This window comes from Manis pentadactyla, chromosome 12 (genome assembly GCF_030020395.1).
Source record: "Manis pentadactyla isolate mManPen7 chromosome 12, mManPen7.hap1, whole genome shotgun sequence".
In the NCBI taxonomy this organism is placed as follows: Eukaryota; Metazoa; Chordata; class Mammalia; order Pholidota; family Manidae; genus Manis; species Manis pentadactyla.
This window is the reverse complement of record NC_080030.1, coordinates 102,641,918-102,666,633: the sequence shown is the minus strand read 5'-3', so window position 1 is coordinate 102,666,633 and position 24,716 is coordinate 102,641,918. Positions and strand designations below refer to the sequence as shown.

The following is a 24,716-nucleotide window of genomic DNA, read 5'->3' as shown; positions in this document are numbered from 1 at the left end:
TCTCCCCTACCTGGCAGTCTCCCTCACCCCAGTGACTAGGCATCCGTTCTGTTATATTTCATACCGTATGTATCTCTGAGCCAGATCTGTGTGTGGGAGCTTCGTATAAAAAAGCAGTACAAAACTTTAGGAAATTATATTACATTTTTAAATGTTTTAAAGTAATGTGTTTTCATCTGGTAAATTATACTATAAAATTTTAGATAGGGCAATGGTTTAACCATTATCAAGCAAAACTCTCAATGCATTAAAGAAAATATAAAAGAGCATTTTTTTAATAACCTTGGAGTAGAACAGTTCTATGGAAAATGCAAAGCTCCTAAGGTTATATAAAGGACACATGTAGACATGTAAATATTAAGAACTAAAGACTGGTAAAGATACCTCCAAAAAAGTTAAAGTGTAAGAATAACAAAATATATGTTATTACTTTTATTATTATTATAATTATTATTTAAACAATGTTTAAATGTCCTTTATATTATAAAGTAATAAGAAATACATACTTTCATAAAACTTGGGGAAAACACTTTACATTAGAAATAAGGATACTGATAATCATAGAAAAAATGCTTAAAAGTAATCCAAATCAACATGAGACATTTCTCTTTAGTCAGACTGGCCAGTGTGAAAAAAGAATGCAGTTTGAAAGGGCCCACTCTCAAGTCACCTCTATTTGCACTTCTAGGAATCTGGAATAATAGTATGAACACATGGATGTATGAACAGCATATGCAGCTCTCTTGTTAATGCAAAATATGTTAAAAACAACTCCAATGTCCAAAACAAAAGAAGTAGTTCAATAAATTGATATTAACAGTCATATAATTAAATGCTGCTTTGCAAGTCTTAAAAAAAATGAGGTAGATCTATGTGAACAGGCTTTAAAGATATCTGTAATATTCTTCACTGAAAAAGCAAGCTGTTATATATAGATATGACAATCTCATTTGTGTAAAGAAAAATGATGTGATAGAATTTAGTGAACATTTATTAAGCAACTTCTCCGTGCCAGCCACTTAGTTCGAGGTGCTGTGGAGATAGTTAACAGAGTTCTTCCTTATGTTTGGATTTTAGGCTGGGGTAAAGTAGGGTGCCTTTACCTGGAAGGACATGCAGCAAGCTATAAAACTGGTTTTATAGTGGGGGGTGGATATGCTATAAAAATGTACAAAGGGAGGGAGTGCAGGAACACAGAAAAGCTATAATTCATTCTGAATGGTGAACTAGGAAACACTTCAGGGTAGATACTTTGGCAGACTGAGAAGATCAGTAGGTTTTTCAATAGATGGGTGTGTGTAGTGATAGAGATACGTAGTTTTACATTTATAATCCTTAATCTCATAACCAACAACATATTTTGGGGGTATTACAGGGTTGGTTGAGACATGTTTACTTTTTACCCCATAAATTAAAAATATGTGAATATACATGTAGACACACAAAACACAAAGGGTTGAAATATTCAAAACAGGTACGCAAAAATCAGAGAATTTAGCTACTATCCAACTTAAGATAGTTTCAAGGTCACAGGTAGTTGTGAGACAAAGGTGAAGCATGGAGAGGTCTGAAACTGCCGTCACTACTTTCCAGGCCCTTTCTTGCTGCAGTGAACCTGCTCTAGCCCAGATTTTCCATGTGAAGTCTTAAAAGAAGCATGCAGGGCACCACTTACACAAAAGAGAATTATTTGATTACAAATGTTTTGATTTTATACCCTGATACTTAACATAGCTCAGTGATGTTTTTCAGGGGTCATGCCACATGAATGCATACATTCTAGGCGTACGTGCATTTGAGCCACCTAGAGCAACCACCCCCATTAGCCAAAAGCAGTGAGCAGATAAGGACTTGCCCGCAACTACAGAACATTAGAGGCCAAGCAAATATCAGTAGTACATTTAACAGGAGGTCTGTCATTAGCATGTTTACAAGAGTACTTGACCAGCACATCTTTCTTTCCTGAGCACCCCCAGTTGAAGGGGCAGACAGATTGCAGGCCTGCCGCTAACACTTTCTGTATCTATATACACAAACACACAACACTGTGTATCATACATATCTTGAAGCAATCATTACCAAATATTTTATAAATGTATATTTTCCATATTTACCTTAAAATTATAGATGTTAAAATAATGTCAAATATGTGAAAATAATGTATGTAAATATTATATATTATAGACTTATATGTAACATTTTATAAATATATAATACATCTTAATACATGATATAGAAATATATATTATATATATGTAAATATATATTCATCATAGACATTGGCATCTCCACAATATAATCAAATTCTAACTATATAGTTTATTACTACTATGCTCATAAATCTTTGATTTGCTATTTTTTATCTTAAGAAAAGTATTCAGATTCCTTACTGGGATGTTAAGGACTGTCGAAGCCCAAATCTGTCTGTCTGATTTTGACTTCTGCATACTCCTTAGCTGCCTTCACTTCCAGCCGCATAAAACTTGCCCCTTCCCACTTCCTTTCCAATGCAATTGGCCCTCTTTCACAGATGAAACAACCTCATTTATGACAGAATAAATATGTTGTTGGTTATGAGATTAAGGATTATAAATGTAAAACTATGTATCTCTATCACTACACACACTCATCTATTGAAAAACCTACTGACCTTCTCAGTCTGCCAAAGTATCTACCCTGAAGTGTTTCCTAGTTCACCATTCAGAATGAATTAGAGCTTTTCTGTGTTCCTGCACTCCCTCCCTTTGTACATTTTTATAGTATATCAGTCTTCCTTATAATTTCACAATTTGCTATAATTAATTCTGCCTTCATCTATACCTCTTACTAGATTTTCATCTCCTTGACAAAAGGGGTTATGTGATCCTTCTCATATTTCCATGTTATTGCAATGTTTATAACTTTTTATTAAAAAACCATTTGTTTATTCTTTTTGAATTAACCAGATGTCCCCAGTAGATGGCAGTGTTTTACATTGCATGTCAACATTTAAACCTAGCACAGAAAACCGTAGAAAGCTATTCTAACACAGTGTAGCTTCTGTTGAGGTTCTAAAATTACATGGTGATATTAGGGAGCCATTAGATCTCATAGGTTGTGGTTTACTTTGTCTTCACATAGCCCCAGGTATAACCTCTGAACTTACAGAATGAGTTTGGAAGTTACAGTACCAGACTTCATATTAGCACCTGTTTGAAAACATTTGTGTCAGGGAGTGTACCCAGGCTTTTGGACTTCCAGACTTGTCTGTGCATTATATCACAATATCCAAGGAAAATCGGCATTGAGAACCGCTCACTTAGGTACAAACTTAAGGATAGCAGCATGATGTAATCGTTTTGACCAAAATTAGGTGTACGTAGAAGGGATCTAAAAAACCGAAGAAAAAATTAAAATTTTACGTATATGTCTTCCAGTAATTCCAATTATTTCCTTATGAGAGGAAGAAAGTGAGAATGCCTTAAACATTCCTAGATGTTTAAAAATGATAATATTGTAAGAACGTAAATCTTTTTATATGAATTTTCTCGTAAGGAAATTTAGTCTTAGGATAATTAACTTGACAAATTCATTCCAAGTCATGTGTGCTTTTAAAGTCACCTCAGATATTTTCCAACATTTCCCCTGCTAAGAAACTTTTTAAAATCAGACTTCTACATGGAAGCCTAGTATATACACAGATGAAAGCAGATGAGATGTGAAAACACAGACAGAAGGAATATTATAGCATGCCACAACCCTAGGGCTTAGGTGTGAATGTTCCTGTACTGTGTCATGCTAGTCCTCTAAATTATTCCCCTTAACAACATTTCATAACCCAGTCTAAAGTGGGAAGATTGTAGATGAATAAAACAGTACTTCTTCTGGCAAATGCTAACTCCTGTATTGCTACTGTAGAGAATTTGAAGACAATTAATGTGGTAAAGGGATCAAACATATAGATTGTATACCCCATGAACAGGTAAATTATCTTCATCTCAGATCTCCATAGATAATTTTTTTAAAGCAGAAATTGAAAAGATCATAGTCTTTACAGCATATAGTAGAAATTTAGAAATAAATTCCATAAGATAAAGGAATGCTACACACACATACAATCATATATATTTATATACATTCTATACTTTTTGTATTTGATAAATGAAGATTTACAACCCAACCACTTAAAAAGAAAAACCAGTCTCCTGCCACTTAGAAGTCAGTAAGTGACCAAGGAAGGAGCAGAGAGGAGACAGACTCAGTACTCTTTAGAAAATGATGGAAACCTGTCAAATAGAGTCTGAGTTATAATTCAGAGTAAGAATCATACTCTAAAATGAAACAAATGGAGGGACTATAAATACATTATTAAATTTTAAATGGTAGATAATTTTGAACAATATTCTGAAGAAAGCAAATAGAAAAAAATAATAAAGTTGAAAAAATTAAATATGATGCAGGAAAACAATAGAAATAGTACTCTTAAAAGCTAGGTTTTAAGAAACTAAGTAAGATAAAGCTCTAACAAATCTAATCACAAATAAAAAACCTGTGAATAAACAAAATTTAAAAAGACAGAACTTCTGCTAAATGTTTAGGAATTTTAAAAAGGTGAAAATAATATACATCTTTGTATGTTGACTGATAATAACTACGCTTATTGGGGTGAGCATTTAATAATGTAGATAGCTGTCGAATCACTGTTTTATTCCTGAAACCAATATAATATTGTATATCAACTGTGCTTCAATTAAAAAAAACGTTTAAAGAAGAATGCTATAAACTATCATTGGATTAGACCTGGTGACCTGACTGGGAGAGAACTGGATACTGTTTGTTCATCATCAGTAAAATGGACAAATTCCATGGCATGTGAGATCTTTCATGGTCATTTCTACATTTCCAACCACATCGTCTGTCATCTCATACCACTAGTTTTGCTAAATGTGGGACCCTAAACTCAGCATTCTTTCTGGCCTACCTGCCTGTCTGCTGGCCTCTTAGCTTCGAATGCAGGTAACCATTACTTCAATATGCCTTCCCTGACTGACTCAGGTTTAACTAGTGATTTCTCATCATTGTTCTCATGGAAGGGCTGTTATTAACAGGACAGACACATCACAGTGTTTTTTGTCATTATTACACATAGACTCTAAGCCCCTGCTCTACTGGCACTGGTCCTGTCATTAAGAGCTTAATAAATAATTGGTGAACAAATTAATCAGTGTTATCAGCAGTGTTTAAAAACAAAATCTGAATATTGTACTACACCAGTGAACATAAGTAATGTGGCCTTAATACCTTCTTTGAGGGGTTTGCAATTTTTTCCCATGTTTTGGCTGTCCCATGTTCCATACAATCAAACTCCTGTGTTTTGTTATCAGTTTGAAATTATTTGACTCTAATGTGCTTGATGATAATTGGCTTACTAATTTGGAAAATTCTTTGTGATGATGGGATAGCTACTTGTATTTAGTTCTCAAGAATTCATCTATTTTATTGATATACTCAACTATATGTTATTATGAGTATGATAGGCAAAGAATTATTAAGTAAGCAATCTATAATAAGAGAAAGAAAATACTGATTTTATAAATGGGTTCTCAATAATTTTTTTTAATTTTACTTCCCTGGAAATAATTTTTCATTGAACATATGTATATTCAAATATTTGTAGTCAATATATCAATTATTTGTGTCATATAATAGTTTACATACTTCAAATACTTGTATCATATAATTATGCATTTTTAATTAAAATTTTTTAAACACTGGAATTGATCTGAATTATTTCAGGCTTTTGAGTTTTTGTGTTTAAAATGATTTTGAAATTTTAGACTTCAGAATAAAAAGTACATATTTTTAATACCTGAAATTATAAATTCGTAAAATTTACACTAAAACCTAACCCATGTCACTCATCTTGTTACATTTTTAGGAAAAAAAAAAAAACATTTAGCTAAGAATTTCCAACTTTAGGAAATGTCCTGAGATTACATTTTTAATTATTTTATGTTATTCCTGATGCCATGTTTAGACTAGTTTTATATTATGTGTCTTTTAGACTATATGTTTTTATTCTATATTTCTTTGAGGATTTTGTTTTATTGTGAGTATCTTATACTGTATACTAAACTAAAATGTATTTCAAACTTAGTAAAAATACAGATGGGTTGACTATACCTCATGCATTAAATAATATAACCCATACAGGTTGAATCCACCCAGAGTATGATAAGGATTCTTGGACTCTCTGCAACCTTACCCAACTACCTCGATGTTGCTACGTTTTTACATGTTAATCCCTGCATTGGACTTTTCTACTTTGACGGCCGTTTTCGACCAGTTCCTCTTGGACAGACATTTCTGGGGGTTAAAAGTGCAAATAAGGTAACTATTCATTTTAATGATTATACTTTTCTAAAAAATTTTTATTGATGTATTGTTTAGTACTCGTTTGGGATTAGACCATTTCAGAAACATTACAAATATAACATGCTAAACAAAATCAAGCACATTTCCTCAACTGTGTGTAGTAGAGTAAATCCTCCAGAAAGTTGCTTATAGTTGCAATTTATATTTTGTATTCTTAGCTAAGAATACGACTTATATATAAGAATGTTTCAGAAAGTTATTTCGATGTGATTGAAGGCCAATGAGAAATGTCTTTGTTAATTAAACCAGTAATACAGATTTTGATCACCTAGAATAAATAATGTCTTTTATGCAATTAAAAAATAATTTCATAATAGCAGCTATTTAGGTGGGTGCCCTATTTCCCTTATAATGTTTTATAATCATCATATTAATTATATATATATGGCATTTCTGAAATTCTTCATAATGCCTGAAAAGTTTATCTAATTCTATAAACAGTATTACCATGTATCATTTGCAGTATTATGTTGCTTATTTTAGACTTTCAGTATATCAAGAAGGACTATTTTCCTTAAAATTTATACATTCATCATTCAGTTTAATAATACTTTTCATAATGTAGAAGAAATAACATTAGGAGAAGATTCACCAGCCATATGACTTTTTATAAAAGAAAGCAAAATAGAATTATGTGTAACTGTACCAACCTTGGTCTTTAATGTATTACATTCTTTTTTGTCTAAAAATAATTTTGATAGTAAAATTGGGACATTTTTTTTACCTTAACACTATTACAAATAAAATACTTAGCTAAAAAATATCAGAAGCAATTGTCACTCTAACAGTTGCATCTATATTGCATGAAAGTAAGATATCTTTAGAATTATAGGGACACATTTCAGACTTATGCACAAAAGAATAGTTCATGATATGGTAATAGTTATGATATGCATATTTTACATTCATTAATTGTTTCAAGTGCTTTTCACTGTTGACTTGCTTGTTTTTTTCACTTAAGTCTTAATATACATTTCATTATTTAGTTTAATGTATCATTAGGACAGATGTAGAGCTGTTTCTTTATACCCTTAGATTGTTCTTTCACCTTTATAACTTAAATGATAGCAGATGGTTATCACAGAAATAGGGAAGAAAAATTTTAGGTGCTTGATAGCCATTTTAAATCATATTTTTATTTTATCATAAAAGTTGATAAGATACTTAAGGCTAATTAAATTCAAAGTATTTTCACTGCAACATGTTAGTATTATAATCATAAAAGAAATGGTATTAGATGAGGAACTGTCATAATTATTTTGAAGGGTCATAAATTTGACAAAACTTTAAAAACTTTTACATATCTTACAAAGTATAAATAGAAAATTAATTATATTAGTTTAAATATAGACTTTTGCCTCACTAAAGTTTATTATTTTTAGACACAGCTGAAATACACAGTTAGTAACCATTAAACATTTCTCCAGGGTCCTATTTAACATATTTTCTGACCAGTTGTTGATAAGTTATTTCTTGTAGAAATCCTTGTAGGTTTCTCAGAGTTTCATTCAAAAACTTGATGGGATTCAGTTGTTACACAAGAACAAGGGATAATGGTATGCACGATCTGTCTAATTTGAAATAATGTTTTTGGTTAGAACTCAACCTAAAATACACTGAAAATATTGTTGGGAGTTTTATTTGGAGGAGTTGCTTTTTGAATCATTTATTAAGGAGTAAATCATCTTGTGATTATCTCACTACTCACTTATGTCATAAGAATTTCATAATGTCCGTCTTTGTTAAAACGAAAAATCTAAATTATAGTCATTTCAGAGGTATATGCTGTTTTTGCCACTTTCCACTCTCTTAGTAAATGTCAATTAGAGGGATATGGTCACACGCATATTCCTTTTTAGGTTAACCACCTTATCTTTTTGGTTAGAAGCTTTCTCAACATTAGTAGGGAAAATCAGACCCTTTCTTTTTTTTAATTTTTTAAATTTTTACTGAATTATCATTAATATACATTCTTATATTGGTTTCAGATATACAGCACAGTGGTTCAACAGTTTACACGTATTGTCAAATCCTCACCCCCTCTAGTACAGTTGCTATCTGTCAACAAAACAAGATGTTTCAGAATCACTGACTACATTCTCCATGCTATACTACTATCCCTGTGGCCAATTACTATGATTGAGAATTTTTCTGCCCCTTTATCCCCCTCGCCCTCCCTACCCACCCATGCCTATCCCTCCCCCATAGTAACCACTAGTCACTTCTCAATGTCTGTAAGTCTGCTGCTGTTTTCTTCATTCTGTTTAGCTTTCTTTTTAGGTTCCACAAGAAAGTGAAATCATATGGTATTTGTTTATCACCACCTGATTTATTTCACTGAGCATAATACCCACTAGATTCATCCATGTTGTAACACTTGGCAGAATTTCTATTCTTTTTATGGCTGAATAATACTCCATCATGTATATGTACCACATCTTCTTTATCCATTCATCTACTGAAGGACACTTAGGTTGCTTCCATTGACTGTTGCAGATAGTGTGGCAATAAACATAAGGCTGCATATATCGTTTATTATTTTTTATTTTTGTATCATTAACAGTCACATGAGCAACATTATGGTTACTAGATTCCCCCATTATCAAGTCCCCACCACATACCCCATTACAGTCACTGTCCATCAGCATAGTAAGATGCTATAGAGTCATTACTTGTCTTCTCTGTGCTGTACTGCCTTCCCCATGCCCCCACCCCATGTTATGTGTGCTAATCGTAATGCCCTTTATTCCCTTTCTCCCTCCCTTCCCAACCACCCTTCCCAGTCCCTTTCTCTTTGGCAACTGTTAGTCCATTCTTGGGTTATGTGATTCTGCTGCTGTTTTGTTCCTTCAGTTTTTGCTTTGTTCTTATGCTCCACAGATGAGTGAAATCATTTGGTACTTGTCTTTCTCCACCTGGCTTATTTCACTGAGCATAATACCCTCTAGCTCCATCCATGTTGTTGCAAATGGTAGGATTTGGTTTCTTCTTATGGCTGAATAATATTCCATTGTGTATATGTACCACATCTTCTTTATCCATTCATCTACTGATGGCCACTTAGGTTGCTTCCATTTCTTGGCTATTGTAAATAGTGCTGCAGTAAACATAGGGGTGCATATGTCTTTTTGAAACTGGGATCCTACATTCTTAGGGTAAATTCCCAGGAGTGGAATTCCTGGGTCAAATGGTATTTCTATTTTGAGTTTTTTGAGGAAACTCCATACTGCTTTCCACAATGGTTGAACTAGTTTACATTCCCACCAGCAGTGTAGGAGGGTTCCCCTTTCTCCACATCCTCTCCAGCATTTGTTGTTCCTAGTCTTTTCTATGTTGGCCATCCTAACAGGCATGAGGTGATATCTCATTGTGTTTTTAATTTGCATTTCCCTGATAATTAGCAATGTGGAGCATCTTTTCATGTGCCTTTTGGCCATCTGAATTTCTTCTTTGGAGAAGTGTCTGTTCATATCCTCCGCCCATTTTTTAAAAGGGTTATTTGCTTTTTGGATGTTGAAGCGTGTGAGTTCTTTATATATTTTGGAGGTTAACCCCTTGTTGGATATGTCATTTACAAATATGTTCTACCATACTGTAGGATACCTTTTTGTTTTGTTGATGGTATCCTTTGCCATACAGAAACTTTTTAGTTTGATGCAGTCCCATGAATTCATTTTTGCTTTTGTTTCCCTTGTTCAAGGACATTCTTTCAGGAAGAAGTTGCTCCTGCTTATATTCAAGAGATTTTTGCCTATGTTGTCTTCTAAGAGCTTTATGGTTTCATGACTTACATTCAGGTCTTTGATCCATTTCAAGTTTACTTTTGTGTATGGGGTTAAATAGTAATCCAGTTTCATTCTCTTGCATGTAGCTGTCCAGTTTTGCCAACACCAGCTGTTGAAGAGGCTGCCATTTCCCCATTGTATGTCCATGGCTCCTTTATCATATATTAATTGATCATATATGGTTGGGTTTATATCAGGGCTCTCTAGTCTGTTCCATTGGTCTGTGGGTCTGTTCTTGTGCCAGTACCAAATTATCTTGATTACTGTGGCTTTGTATTACAGCTTGAAGTTGGGGAGCGTAATCTCCCCTGCTTTATTCTTTCTTCTGAGGATTGTTTTGGCTATTCAGGTTCTTTTGTGGTTCCATATGAATTTTAGAACTATTTGTTCTAGTTCATTGAAAAATGCTGTTGGTATTTTGATAGGGATTGTATTAAATCTGTAAATTGCTTTGGGCGGGATGGCCATTTTGACAATATTAATTCTTCCTATCTATGAGAACAAGATAGATTTGCATTTCTTTGTGTTTTCTTTAATTTCTCTCATAAGTGTCTTATAGTTTTCAGAGTACAGGTCTTTTACCTCCTTGGTTAGATTTATTTCTAGGTATTTTATTCTTTTTGATGCAATTGTAAGTGGAATTGTTTTCCTGATGTCTATTTCCACTAGTTCATTGTTAATATATATGAACACAACAGATTTCTGTGTACAATTTCGTATCCCTCAATTTTGATGAATCCAGTTATTAGTTCTAATAGTTTTTTGGTGGTGTCTTTAGGGTTTTCTATGTAAATATCATGTCATCTGCAAATAGTGACAGTTTAACTTCTTCGTACCAATTTGGATGCCTTTTATCTCTTTGTCTGTTGCTGTAGCTAGGACCTCCAGTACAATGTTGAATAAGAGTGATGAGCATGGACATCCTTGTCTTGTTCCTGATCTTAGAGAAAAAGCTTTCAGCTTTTTGCCATTAAGTATTATGTTAGTTGTGGGTTTGTCATATATGGCCTTCATTATATTGAGGTGTGTAACCTTTATACACATTTGTCGAGAGTTTTAATAATGAATGGATGTCAAATTGTGTCAAAAGCTTTTTCAGCATCTGTTGAGATGATCATGTGTTTTTTATCCTTTTTGTTAATGTGGTGTATGATATTGTTTGATTGATGAATATTATATCATCCTTGCATCGCTGGAATAACTCTCACTTAGTTGTGATGGATGATCCTTTTGATGTGTTTTTAAATTTGGTTTACTAATGTTTTGTTGAGGATTTTTGCATGTATGTTCATCAGGGATACTGGTCTATAATTTCCTTTTTTTGTACTGTCTTTGCCTGGTTTTGGTGTTAGAATGATGCTGGCATCAGAATAAGTTTGGAAGTATTCCCTCCTCTTCTACTTCTTGGAAATCTCTAAGAAGGATAGATATGAACTCTTTTTTAAATGTTTGGTAGAATTCATCTAGGAAGCCATCTGGTCCTGGACTTCTGTTTGTTGAAAGTTTTTTGATTACCAGTTCGATTTCATTGCTGGTAATTGGTCTGTTCAGATTTTCTGTTTCTTCCTGGGTCACATCTGGAAGGTTGTATTTTTCTCAGAATTTGCCCATATCTTCTAGGTTGTCAAATTTATTGGCATATAATTTTTCACAGTATTCTCTAATAATTCTTTGTATTTCTTTGATATTTGTTGTGACTATTCCTTCTTCATTTCTGATTTTGTTTATTTGTATGTGCTCCTTTTTTCTTGATAAGTCTGACTAGGGGTTTATCTATTTTGTTTATTTTCTCAAAGAACCAGCTCTTGGTTTCATTGCTTTTTTTTTATTGTTTTATTCTTCTCTATTTTATTTAATTCCGCTGTGATCTTTATTATGTCCTTCCTTCTGCTTACTTTGAGTTTTATTTGTTCTTTTTCTAGTTTCCTTAATTGTGAGTTTAGACTGTTTAGACCCTTTCTTAATTCATGAATTTGGCATTATATTTACAACTAATATGAAAAGTGTTACTGCAGAAAAATATCTACCACTCTCTGTATTATATTGTGGAAACACTGTGTTTACTTAGATTTCAGCTTTATACGCCATGACATTCTACTGGTAGTGTTCTGGTGATTTTGAGAATTGCACAAGAAAGCTCTATAGTGTATAGAATGAAAAATATGAAGAATAGCCTGAAGAATGGGCTTTTCCAGGTAAAGCAGAAAAGAAGCATGTTAAAATTAGTCTAAAATATCTATATCCAGTGTATTATCCTTAAAATTATTGTCTTTAAAAAACTTGGTGCTCTTAGAAAGTTAGTACTATGAAAGTATTCTATGAAGTGTTTTATTTGTATTTCTAAATTACATTTTGTTTGTTTCTTATTGTGTTGTTATATTTTAATATTTATAAAGGATTTGTTGTTTCTGCGTTCTAGCTAGTCTGAAAGTTAAAAAAAAAAAGGTGCATTGCAACTGTCAAAGTGTTGCCTGTAAGAAAGTTCATAATTGCTCCATTTGATATTTTTCATGTTTAAAAAATTTTAAGGTACAGCAATTAAATAACATGGATGAAGTATGCTATGAAAGTGTTCTGAAGCAAGTAAAGGCTGGACACCAGGTACACTTTATCTTTTAGAGAATGCTTAATGATTAGAATGATTAATTTTTATGCTCTTAAAATTTTTCTTGAATTCTGAGTTAATAACTCAGTTTTTATTACTTAATATATTTTGGCTCCAATGAGCAGCCATCTAAGTCATAAAATATTCATAGATAATGTCACCTGAATAGTGATTGTTTATGCTATTTTGTTTACCATTTTTATTAACTAGGTAAGGGAGAGAAGGATTTCATCTTTGACATATCTGTTTTTTTAAATCTTTTAAATAACCACCAGTCTTCTGTCACATCTCAAAAATTTTAATTTGTATTTTTTTACATAATGCAAACATTTTAAATGTTATATTATTCTAATTGTTTTCTTGAATTGGTATCAATTGAAATGTATATAATAAAGTTTTGTGTTATTTTACAGCATTTAGGAATTAAGCAGTTTTATTTTTATTTAAAAAAATTGTTATTGAAGTATAGTTAACAAAATATTAAAATATTATGTTAGTTTTAGATGTACAACACAATGATTTGACATTTATATACATTAAGAAATGCTCACCATGGTTAACTGTAGTTATCAATTCAAACTTTTTACAATATTATTGACTGTGTTCCCTAAGCTGAACTTCTTATCCCCATGACTTATTTTATAACTAGTCTTGATCCCCTTCACCTAATTCGCTTATCCCCCTGGCAGTCATCATTTTGTTCTCTGTATTTATGAGTCTATCTCTGTTTTTTTGTTTGGTTGGTTTTTTTAGAGTCCACATCTAAATGAAACCATATGTTATTTGTCTTTGTCTGACCTGTTTCAATTAACATAATGCCCTTTAGATCCATCCATATTGTTTTTAAATATCAAGATTTCATTTTTATGGCTTACTATTATTCTACTGTGTATATATGCCTTATCTTCTTTATCTATTCATCTACTGATGCATACTTAAGTTGCTTCTATATCTTGGTTATTGTAAACAATGCTGCAGTAAACATAAGGGTTTATATATCTTTTCAAATTAGTGTTTTTGTTTTCTTTGGGGAAATACTGGACTATGTGGTATTTCTATTTTTTAATTTTTAAAAATTTCCATACTGCTTTCCATAGTGGCTGTATAGTTTACATTCCTACTAAAAGTGTACAAGGGTTCCCTTTTCTCCACAGCCTCACACACACTTGTTCTTTTCTTTTTGGTACTAGCCATTCTGACTGATGGGAAGTGATATCTTATTGTGCTTTTGATTTGCGTTTTCCTAATGAGTGATGTCAACATATTTTCATGTGTCTGTTAATCATCTGCATGTTTTCTTTGGGAAAATATCTATTCGGGTCTTCTGTCCGTTTTTTAATCAGATTCTTTTTTTGTTTTGTTATTGAGTTGTTTATATATTTTTGGATATTAATCTTGTATCAGATCTATTATTTACGAATATATTCGCCCATTCATTAGGTTGCCATTAGTTGATGGTTTCCTTCATTGTGCAGAAGATTTTTAGTTTGATGTAGTCCCACTTATTTTCCTGGAAATTTTATTTTTAAACTCAGTTGTTCAAAATGGTCCTGATTGTTAAAGTAAGATCGTTTTTAAAAAAAGTGTAATGTTAATAATTGCTTACATAAGACTTCATCATCTGGTTCTTTTGATCACTTTATTTTATTATGGAATTTTTGTTCCCTATATTTTATTAACCTTTTATGACATGTAAAATGAACTGTTACCTGGTCCTTTGATTTGCAGATTCATTTTATGAGCAGTGGAATCCTTTTTTCCAGACTAAATCTTGTTTGGGGCCCTAAAATATAAAGCAAATCAAGGATGAATTAAACTTGAGTGCATAGAACAGTGCCCACTGAGCATCTTTGATGCATTTTAGCCCTTTTTTAAGAAATAGTTTTAAAACCAGGTTTCTAACTAATCTCAAGATAATGTCCTTAGTTTTAAGATAACTGTTAAGGAAAAGAAACCATGATTATATTGTATTAATATTAGTGACTTTGTTAGGGGTTAGTAAATGCCTGAAACTGCTAAAATTATCTTAGATTTATTAACTCATTGAATTTTCTTACCAGCCAAAGAGGTAGGTACTATTATCCTCATTTGCTAGGTGAAAAAAAGGAGGTACTGTGCAAAATAAAGTAACATGGTCCTATCATTTTACTAGCACATTTGCAAATTGGGGCCATAGTCTCTGCTAACCATTTTGTCATTATCACTGTATTTGCAATTATTTTATCGTCATTGTTCTTTGATCCTGATTTTTGTGGGTTGCATTGTTTATCATGTGCAAATAAAGAAATTAAGAGACCAATATTCTTTCTTTAATCAAAAAATATTACTAAATGACAGCTATTTATTATTGGTCAAGAGCCAGGAAAGTCTTCTTGTAAAGAGCCAGATAGTAAACATTTTAGTCTTTGTGAACCTTATGTTCTCTGTTGCAGTGCAGGGCAATATACGAACAACTGGGCGTGGCTGTGTGTAAATATAACTTTACTCACAAAAATAGGTGGCAGCTGCATTTGGCTTGCCGACCTCTGTTCTACGTCGCCCCGTGAGACTTACTTGCAGTGAATGTCTGATGATCAATGCTCTCTAGAGGGACTTCTGACCTCATTTCAGGGAAAGTCCTACAAAGAAAGTAGTGTCCTGTATAGCCACCATAATTTGTACATACAATTCTTAGAAAAGAACAAAATAAATTCTGTGTAATTAGGTAGATATATCCTAAATGGACATTTATTTCCAAACTTATGTATTATAGAAGATCTAAACTGTATTATTAGCTAAGGAACATAGCTAATTGTACATGCTATATTAAAAATACTATGTTTTCATGTCACACATTAAAAATATTTCGTGTTAAAAATATTTAAATGTTTTCTCCATTAAATTTTTTTAAAGTACCCTTTATTTTTTAAAGCAGTCTTGGGTTCACAGAAAAATGGAGGGAAAGTAGAACGAGTTCTCATACACCCCCTGCACAGTTTCCCGTGCTGTCAGCGTCCTGCACCAGAGTGGTGATTTATTTCACCTGATGAACCGACATTGACACACCATGGTCACCTAAAGTCCGCAGGTCGCCTTACGGCTCACTCTTGGTGTTGTCTGTTCTGTGGGTTTGGACAAATGTGTAATGATACGTATTCACCGTTACAGCGTTAAACAGAGTATATTCACTGCTGGAAGAATCCTCTGTGTTCAGCCTGTTCACCCTTCCTTCCCTTTAACATCTGGTAACCACTGATGGTTCTATTCTTTCTGTAGTTTGCAGAACTACATTTTCCAGAATGCCATATAGTTAGAATCATACAGTATGTAGCCCTTTCAGATCGGCTTCTTTCACAGTATGTATTGTACATCTCTTTTCATGGCTCGAGAGCTTATTCTTTTTAGCACTGAAATATATTCCACTCTTTAAGGTACCGTATTTTATTTATCCATTTTCCTACTGAAGAACGTCTTGGTTGCTTCCAGGTTTTGGCACTTGTGAATAAAGCTGCCTTAAACATCTGTGTACAGGTTTTGTATGGACATAAGCTCCTTTGGGTAAATACCAAAGAGTGGAATTACTGGATCAGACATTAAGAGTATATTTAGCTTTGTAAGGAACTAAACCAATTGTCTCCCAAAGTGGCTGCGCCATTTTGCATTCCTGCCAGCAATTAGTAAGAATAACTGTTAACCCCACAGCCTCACTAGCATTTGGTGATGTCAGTGTTCTGGAGTTTTGCCATTTTAAGAGGTGTGTAGGGGCATCTCATTGTCTTAATTTGCATTTCCCTAATGGCATATGGTGTTGAGAATCTTTTTATATGCTTATTTGCCATCTATCTATATAATCTTTGGTGTGGTGTCTGTTCAGGTCTTTTTACTATTTTTAAATCAGGTTGTTTGTTTTCTTATTGTTGAGTTTGAAGAGTTCTTTGTATATTTCGGATAAAAGTCCTTTATCAGGTATGTCTTTTGCAAACATTTTCTCCCATTCTGTGGCTTGTCTTCTCATTCTCTTGACAGTGTCTTTTGAAGAAAAGAAGCTCTTATTTTTAATGAAATCTAGTTTGTCAATAATTTATTTCCTGGAGTGTATCTTTGGTATTGGATCTAAAAAGGCATCCCCATACATACCTAAGGTCACCTTGATTTTCGCCTCTGTTATCTTCCAGGAGTTTTATAATTTTGCACTTTACATTTAGGCCTATTAGCCTTTTTGAGTCAAATTTGTACAAGGTTGTAAGATCTGTGTCTAAATTCATTTTTATGCATGTGGATAAGCAGTGGTTCCCCAGCACCATTTGTTGAAAAGATGTCTTTGCTCCATTTTACTACCTTTGCTCCTCTGTCAAAGAAAAGTTCCCTGTATTTATATGAGCTTATTTTTGGGTTCTGTATTCTTTTCCAGTTGACCTATTTGACTATCCTTTAGCCAATACCACAGTGTTTTGGTTACTGTAGCTTTATAGTCAGTCTTGAAGTCAGGTAGTGTCAGTCCTCAGACTTTGTTGTTCAACACTGTGTTGGCTATTCTGATTATTCATTAACTTTGAACTGTGAGCTAATAACATTTTTTTAGAATTTTTGTGATAGAATTTCTTCTATCAGAAAGGAACTTTTTCTAATCATGATAGATTTCATTATAAAAGTGAACCCTTAAAGATTTTTTTCTCTTTTTAAGTAATGGAAATTAAAATGTAAATATTTTACTACATATGGAATGTATAAATAGATACTTTGTATTTTGACACTAGTCAGGAAAACACATCTCTCCTTTTGTAATTGAATAGCTTTTTATTATGACAATACTTCGGAAGTCACTGATAAGACTGTTACTTGTATTGTCCCTAGAAATAAAGATATTAAAACAAACTTTTTTCTTCCATAACAATTAGCACCTAATGACCAGGGAAGTATATACTTGCTACATTACTATGAAACATAGGATTGCTTCTCATCAAAGCAAACCACTTTTTAAAATTAAAAAAAAGAACAGTTTTGTGAACTCTTTTTTAGACTGATAAATACATATCCATGTATAAACATACATGTAAACACACACAGTTGTAAATACTAATAAAAGTAAATAGATTAATAATGCCATTACTGCCAGTACTATTGCTGTTTTGAGGCCATAGGGACTCCAGGTCACTCATCTTTGTGGAGTTATAGCCTTTATCATGCTGTTTATAATTGTTCTGTAAGTATATTTATTACACTATCCCAGCCTTTTCCCATAAATAGAAATGACAACATTAAAATGTAAGTAAATACTTAGGTTAAAGATATCATATTTAAAACAATCAGTGTGTTTTATGCAATGTTGTCTTTTCAGGTTTTGTATTCCATTAGGACAGATCCTACTAAGATTGGGGTATAAGGAAATATTGTTGGTTAAGTCCCTAGTAGAGTTTCACATGCATGAGGATTCTGTGGCAAATATGATTTGATTGTAGTAAATTGCCTCATCTTCAAAGATTTAATGACATCCCCAGTGTGATGGGGATGTTGGGAAATATGAAGTGTATCAGGACTCTGACCCACTAGTTGGAACTTTGCCTCTAGTATTGTTAGCATTACAAGTAAGTGCTCAGGCCTTCAGATTATAAGTACTAATTGTTAAGACAGCTCCTTAGTCTTTTACATTAATGTAATCATCTCAAATTAAGAGATCTTTTGCAACATAATTTGAGAACAAAACTCTTTTTCATTTTCTAAATTACCTATATTATATGTATAACTTTGGGAAAGTTATTAAAAACTAAAATCTCCATTTCAGTCTTTGCAAAGAGATCGTCTGTCTTAAGGCTTCTATTCGGAAGCTGCTCTACCAAGTACTACTTGACCCATAGATTCATTTAGCCTATTGAGGGGCGCCTTCTGTGACTGCCTTGGTAATATGTCCAGAACTAAGATTGAAGTGTGGATACTTGGACTGTATATATTTTGATTTGGGAAGCTAAGGCAGATACCTATTTCAGCAAGGCTAGCAATCCTTGATTGCATCCATTCCATACATGAAAGTTGCTGCTTCGCTGTACTCTTGATTACTGAGACTCCAGGAGACGTGTCTTCAGGAGCTTAGAACGCCTCACTAGATTATTTTTTTCCCTTTTTTATCTCCTTGAAGAATACCTTCACTAAACTGTGTTCCTCTGCTTTTATTAGGGGTTTACCAGAGAACTTCCCAATAGAATAGTTTGAGTTGTGTTTTTCCCCCTCAAAACTGAGGTTGGCTATAACATTATCACAGTCACTAGCTGTCTTTCTGTAAGCTTTCAAGTGACAGATTTGAACAAATGAATTGAAATGAATCCATCAGTTAAGAAATGAAAAACATGTAATTTGACAATATTTTCACCTTATTATCTAAAAAAAAACAGCCAGATTAACTCTTCAACTATATTATTCTGCCTGACTCTGATGACTGAAAGGTTTAACTGTATGTGCTTCATTCTAAAAGACTCTTCCATATAAAAGGTTTGTTGTCTATATAAGTAAAGAGTGTGTGTGTGTGTGTGTGTGTGTGTGTGTGTGTGTACAGAGCGTGGATGGAACAGAACAGAGACAGAGAGAGAGCTTTGATTCTGGAATTCAGTTACAGTGATAACTGCACATTAGCACACTGTTATCAAGCAGCCCACATATTCAGTAAATGTGCCTTCTTTTGTTGTTAAGGTATAGAGTAAATGGAAGTTTTTACCCAGAATTTCCAGAATCTGCTACCTAGCCTTAGGCCATTTACATACCAATGAATACTTATCACGCCTCTCAGTCCGTCAGGGGCAGGGGGTGGAGAGAAAACCGCCATCCTCTCCTCCCCTCTGTTCCTGTTACTTAATTGGCCTCGAGTCTGGCCAGTCACCAGGGGCCCGCCCACAGAGCTCCTCCCAGAGGGGCAGGCCCAGCTGCAGGGGGTGGTCGGTGCAGGGCCTGGCTAGCAAACCTGAGCAAGCTGTGAGGAATGAACACCTTTAACCTAACCCATCCTTCCCCTATTCTCACTTCAGTTTCACCAGATTCACAGGGAACTCATCCTGAGTGGGAAACCCCCCTTCCCTCCAGAGCTACATAAGGGAACATGAGCTATTTCATGTGGTGCTGTATACTTTACAAATGTTAGCTTTATTTTGTTGCCTTTTAAATATATCTTAGCAGTTAGTGTATAGTAATAAGATATTGTAAGTCAGTCTATTCTAATCCAGGAAAACTAATTAAATTTTCCCCACTACCACTTTTTGCCCCTACCCCTTGCCAACTAGTTAAAAAATGCTCCCAGTGACCACTCCTTGATCTTGTTTGTTTTCTTGCCTTCAGGTGGTTTAATATTTTGGATTTTTCTCCTTAGCTGTGGTTTCTTTAAATAATTTATAAGAGCGGCTACTTTTCAGATCATTATTAAGAAAACAGAAATAAATTTTCATTAAAAAAAGCCTGTAACTCTCAGTCAAGTAAGTACTTTTCATTATAAAAATTAAATTACCTTTTAAAAACACAAATGAACTTACTTTGTTACTCTCCATTTAGATTAAATTAGAATGGAGCAAATTTCATGTTTGAAAGCCATGGTGATACTGTGATATTCTCTGATCATAGTATTCCACGGGTTTCAGTATGCCAGTCATCTAAACTTATGTGCTCGTGTTCTTAATAGATTTGATGTGCAGCTTTGCCTTAAAAGTATTAAAAACAGTAGGAGGCAGTTGTGTTCCACTCAAGCATGTGTGATGACAGATGGAGAAAATCTCTTCGTGTTGACTTTTCAACAGTCATACTCTGCAAGACTTCAAGCTCTTCTTGGCTATTGGGAAATTAAAAGTTGGCGATTCAGCCTTTAATTTTGATCCATCTGCTCAAACTAATGAGACGTCTCATTTGTAAGCTTCTCTTTGCATTACCAAGTGCAAGTACAGCTTTATCATTCCTGTTAATAATTCCCCTCCTCCTGTGTAACTTGCAGAATGGGAAAATAATTGATGCCTTAACCCTACTGAGATTTTTCTTGTTATACAAACTTTGTTACAGTGATAAGAAAAGAAATTAGAAACTGCCTTAGAGATTATGGCATATGTAGTAAGTTAACTTGTTCATTTTTCACATTATCAAAAAAAGTTAAGATCATTATTTAGGAGCTTCTGACTCAAAATCTACCAATGGTTTCAGGAATAAAAGGCTTTGCAATTTTAAACAGACAAAAAAAGTTGTCTTCAACCTTGGATTAGTGTTAAACATCAGCCTTTCCATTTTCACACATGGGTCTTGTTTTCTCTTCCTTCATTGTTTTATCAGTTTTTAGTAGATGTTTCTGTTTCTAATAAGAAACCACCTTTAAAAATTGATGAATGATTATGGATTAATTTAACTTATTACTATATGAAGGGAGTTATTTTTGTTTAACATTGCCTCGTAGTTTATATATAAGTAATTGTGTGCCATTGAAAACAGTTTTGCCAAGCTGACTTTAGTAATGGAACTTTACTATTCCATTGGAACTTTATTATTCCAGGAAAGTTTCTTCATCTAGATACAAGCTTCTCTAATTCTTGGTACCAGTGTTTCTGTCACATCAAATTTGTCTATCATGATTTTTATTTGTGAATTATCTGAGTGTTTTCTTTTCTGCCTTCTTTGCTTCCCTCCTTCCACCCAGTTGAGATGTATGCCCAAAGGAATGGAAAAACACAATTCTTAAGAATTTAACATAATTTTGATAATTTTAACAATTATTGAGCACAAGAATGAAAACTATTTCTCTTTCGTCTTTACCATTAAAGATGGTACTATTAAATAAATATTTCAGGTGTTTTTTAGCTACAAGAAAATCTAAAGGAAACATTCACTAAACCTCTACTTTTGTAAGCAAAGCCCTCCCCTGCCCACCAAAAAAAATGATCTGATGAGTCATTATCAAATTGAAATGTCCTTATTCCTCTACATTTCACAGGCAGCAACTAGTTTTTGATAGTGTTCTCCATTTACATTTAATCCGTATTACTAGGGTTTCTTTAGAATTTTTTATTTTCTTCATATAATTTCTTTTTGTATATGTATACAGCTAATACATTATATAAGCATAAGAGTTGATACTTTCTTTTATGTAATTTCCTTTCATTAACTGATTTTTTTTTAATATGGTAAGGAGGAAAAGCATTGAGGCTATTCACCCATTTATTCATTATTTTATTAATTTAACAGTCATTCGCTATAGACATTTTATGAGTTGAGTACTTGGAATAAACTATTATTATGCGCTAACTTTCCATTTTGGTCAAGTGCCAAAGGTTTAAGAGTTGACATCAACATTTGGTTGAAACAGAGTATCACCATCATAAAAGGAAATTCTGGTATAATATAATAAAAAATAATGAATGAAAATTCCATTATAATTATGAATTTAGTAGTTAAATTTTAAAATTTGGACATGATAGTTTAGGAGCAATAATTTCTTAGTGCTGTAAGCTACTGAATTGATCCTGTGATCACTATACTGTATATTTTGGCCATGCCTAAGTCAGGAACATGGAAAATGATGTTGAAGAGTTAGAGGTTCTAGAAGTAGAAGTAGATGCAAAATGCTGATTTGGCTTTGAACCTTTCTTTTCTGGGTCTTGTGATGCGAAACTCCTTATTTTCCTCTATATTTTAGACTCTAGATACCTTTTTTTCTTACTTTATAGCTTCTCCTTCTTTACCTGGCTTGTTCTTAAACCCTTTTTAGAAATTTAGCACTCTTTCTTGTTTCATCCCATGCCAATTATAACCTTTATAGCAATAACTCTTCCATTTATATTTCCGGGGCAGGCCTCTTTTCTGAGCTACAGACCTATATCATCCTGCCTGACCTCTCCTCTTGGTTGTCTCAAACGTAGTATTCCCAACCAAGTTCACCATTTTCCCCTTAGCCGGTGGTACTCCCTCCACTAATTCCTTGGTTCAGTGAATGGCATGACTATAGAGTTAATTCTTGACCCTTGTCAATCTTCCCTCGTTCTTATTTCTAATCCTCATTAGTACCTACTCCATTTTCCCCAAGTGTCTCTCAAACCTGTTTCTCTCCATCCCATCCTCCTCGTGCACCATCAGTTCTCCCACCTAACGCAAGCAGCCTTCACGTCGTCTGTGGGCTGTTCCAGCTACCTCTTACCTGCTCTGCCTGCAGCCACTGTGCCCCTTCTCCAGCTGCTCTGTACACTGAAGCTGGCTAGGATGATCTTTTTGAAATGCAGCTCCAGAATGACACATCAGTGCTGAAGTTCCTTTGAAAGGGTCCAGGTATCTGTGTGTTGCTTTGGCCATCACCTCCTTCCTTCTTCAGCACACACCTCTCACTCCCTCATTTCGCACCTCCCTGGACTTCTTTTAGTCCATCGTTTTAGAGATGCTCTTCAATTTACCTCTGACCTTTTGCATAACTTGTTCCCTCTGCCTCACACATTCTTCCTTATTCTCTGCTTGGTTATCTCTACTAAAGTAATCCTTTAGTTTTCATCTTTCTTCGAGAAGCCTTTATTTACCTCCCTGACCCTTTTACCTCCCCATTATGTACTATAGAATACCATGGCATATGTCTTCCTATTTCTAGCTTTAGTTTTATACTTCTTTTCTAGCTATTTTTGATTAAGGCCACTTTTCATTCTAAGACCATCGGTCCACTAAGAAAAGGGGCTTGTCTGTGATTTTGCTCATCATCGTATTGTCATGGCCTCGCCCAGCCCCCGGTGCACACCTGGTGCTCAGGCAGTGTTTGCTGAGTAAGGAAATGGGAGATGTGGCAGCCTTCATAAGTCTGAGCTTATTCTTAAAGGACTAGGGGACAACCATCTTCAAGGAAAATCAAGAAAACAATCATTGATCCCACAGTAAGCAAGCTGAACGTCCAGGCAGAGAGGACAACCTGGAGGCACAGAGTAAATTCAAAGATTGCTTTGATGTCCTTCTTAAAGGATTTCTCCCCGCCACCCCCCGTAAGCTGTAAAGGTCACTGAAAGAATGTTGGTATTCTCCTTTAAAACGTTTCATTACATAAATTTACTTTTAATATTATTTCATCTGGTTATAGTCTTTTCTGTTAAAAGTATTAAATTATCTCATTTTCTCCTAATTTAAGATATCCATCTGACTTAGCTATTTTTCATGATTTAGACATCATTTGTGCCACCAGCTATTTGAAGTTAATATAGTACTTCTTTCTTTTATTTCTATTCATTAAGCCCTAAAGGGATAACTTCTGGATCCTTTAAAAATTTTACATTTTTAAGAGAACAGAAAAAAATCCATTTTTCTGAAATATAGCTAACATTAAGAGTACTGACAATTATTTTCTTGGAATTTTATATAAAACAGTTTCTTTATTAGCCCTATAATGTTCTCTTCACTTGCAAAGGAAATACTTTTTAATGAGGAATATTAGTATTGTATTTTCCTTCATTGCTATTAACATTACTTTTTTCCTATATTTAAGGATTTTCAAGTTACTGGAATAATATGTTCTTCTAACAAGTGAATTAATTAACACAAAGGTGTGGGAAGAAAAGGCTAATGAACTACTTTGCCCTCACCTCACCTCACCCCAGCACTCCCATCCCTTAAGTGTAGTCAGTTTTCTCCCGGCACATGCTGGCTTCTGCCATTATGTACATATATTTAGGCACCTGAGCTTTTTAAAGTTGGTAATCAGTGATTTCTGGAATTTACAACACAAATTGACAGAACCTAGTGGGCAATTTATCTCAGAATAATGTTTAGAAATTCGGGGGATATATGCTAAGCTTAGCTAACACCTTTCTACAGTCCAAGATATTTAGCCAAAAGATCAGAACCATACCAAACAATAATGCTGTGCATGATCTTGGGAAAAATTTGGAAGTGAAACAAGTAATTTTGTTTTCCTGCAAGTATATTCTTTATTTGAGATACATTGTTGAGCATCA

At 33.7% G+C, this 24,716-nt stretch overlaps 1 protein-coding gene across 3 annotated transcripts in view; it reads left to right on the top strand.

Annotated features, from left to right (window-relative positions):
• Positions 1-24,716, top strand: part of ASCC3 (activating signal cointegrator 1 complex subunit 3) — a 275,119-nt gene that overhangs the window by 89,926 nt on the left and 160,477 nt on the right. For all 3 annotated transcript variants that reach the window (XM_057489450.1, XM_036890362.2, XM_036890359.2), the window contains exons 12-13: positions 6,193-6,369; positions 12,729-12,800. In XM_057489450.1, the coding sequence (XP_057345433.1) occupies positions 6,193-6,369; positions 12,729-12,800 (249 nt within the window). The remainder of the gene's footprint in view (positions 1-6,192; positions 6,370-12,728; positions 12,801-24,716) is intronic.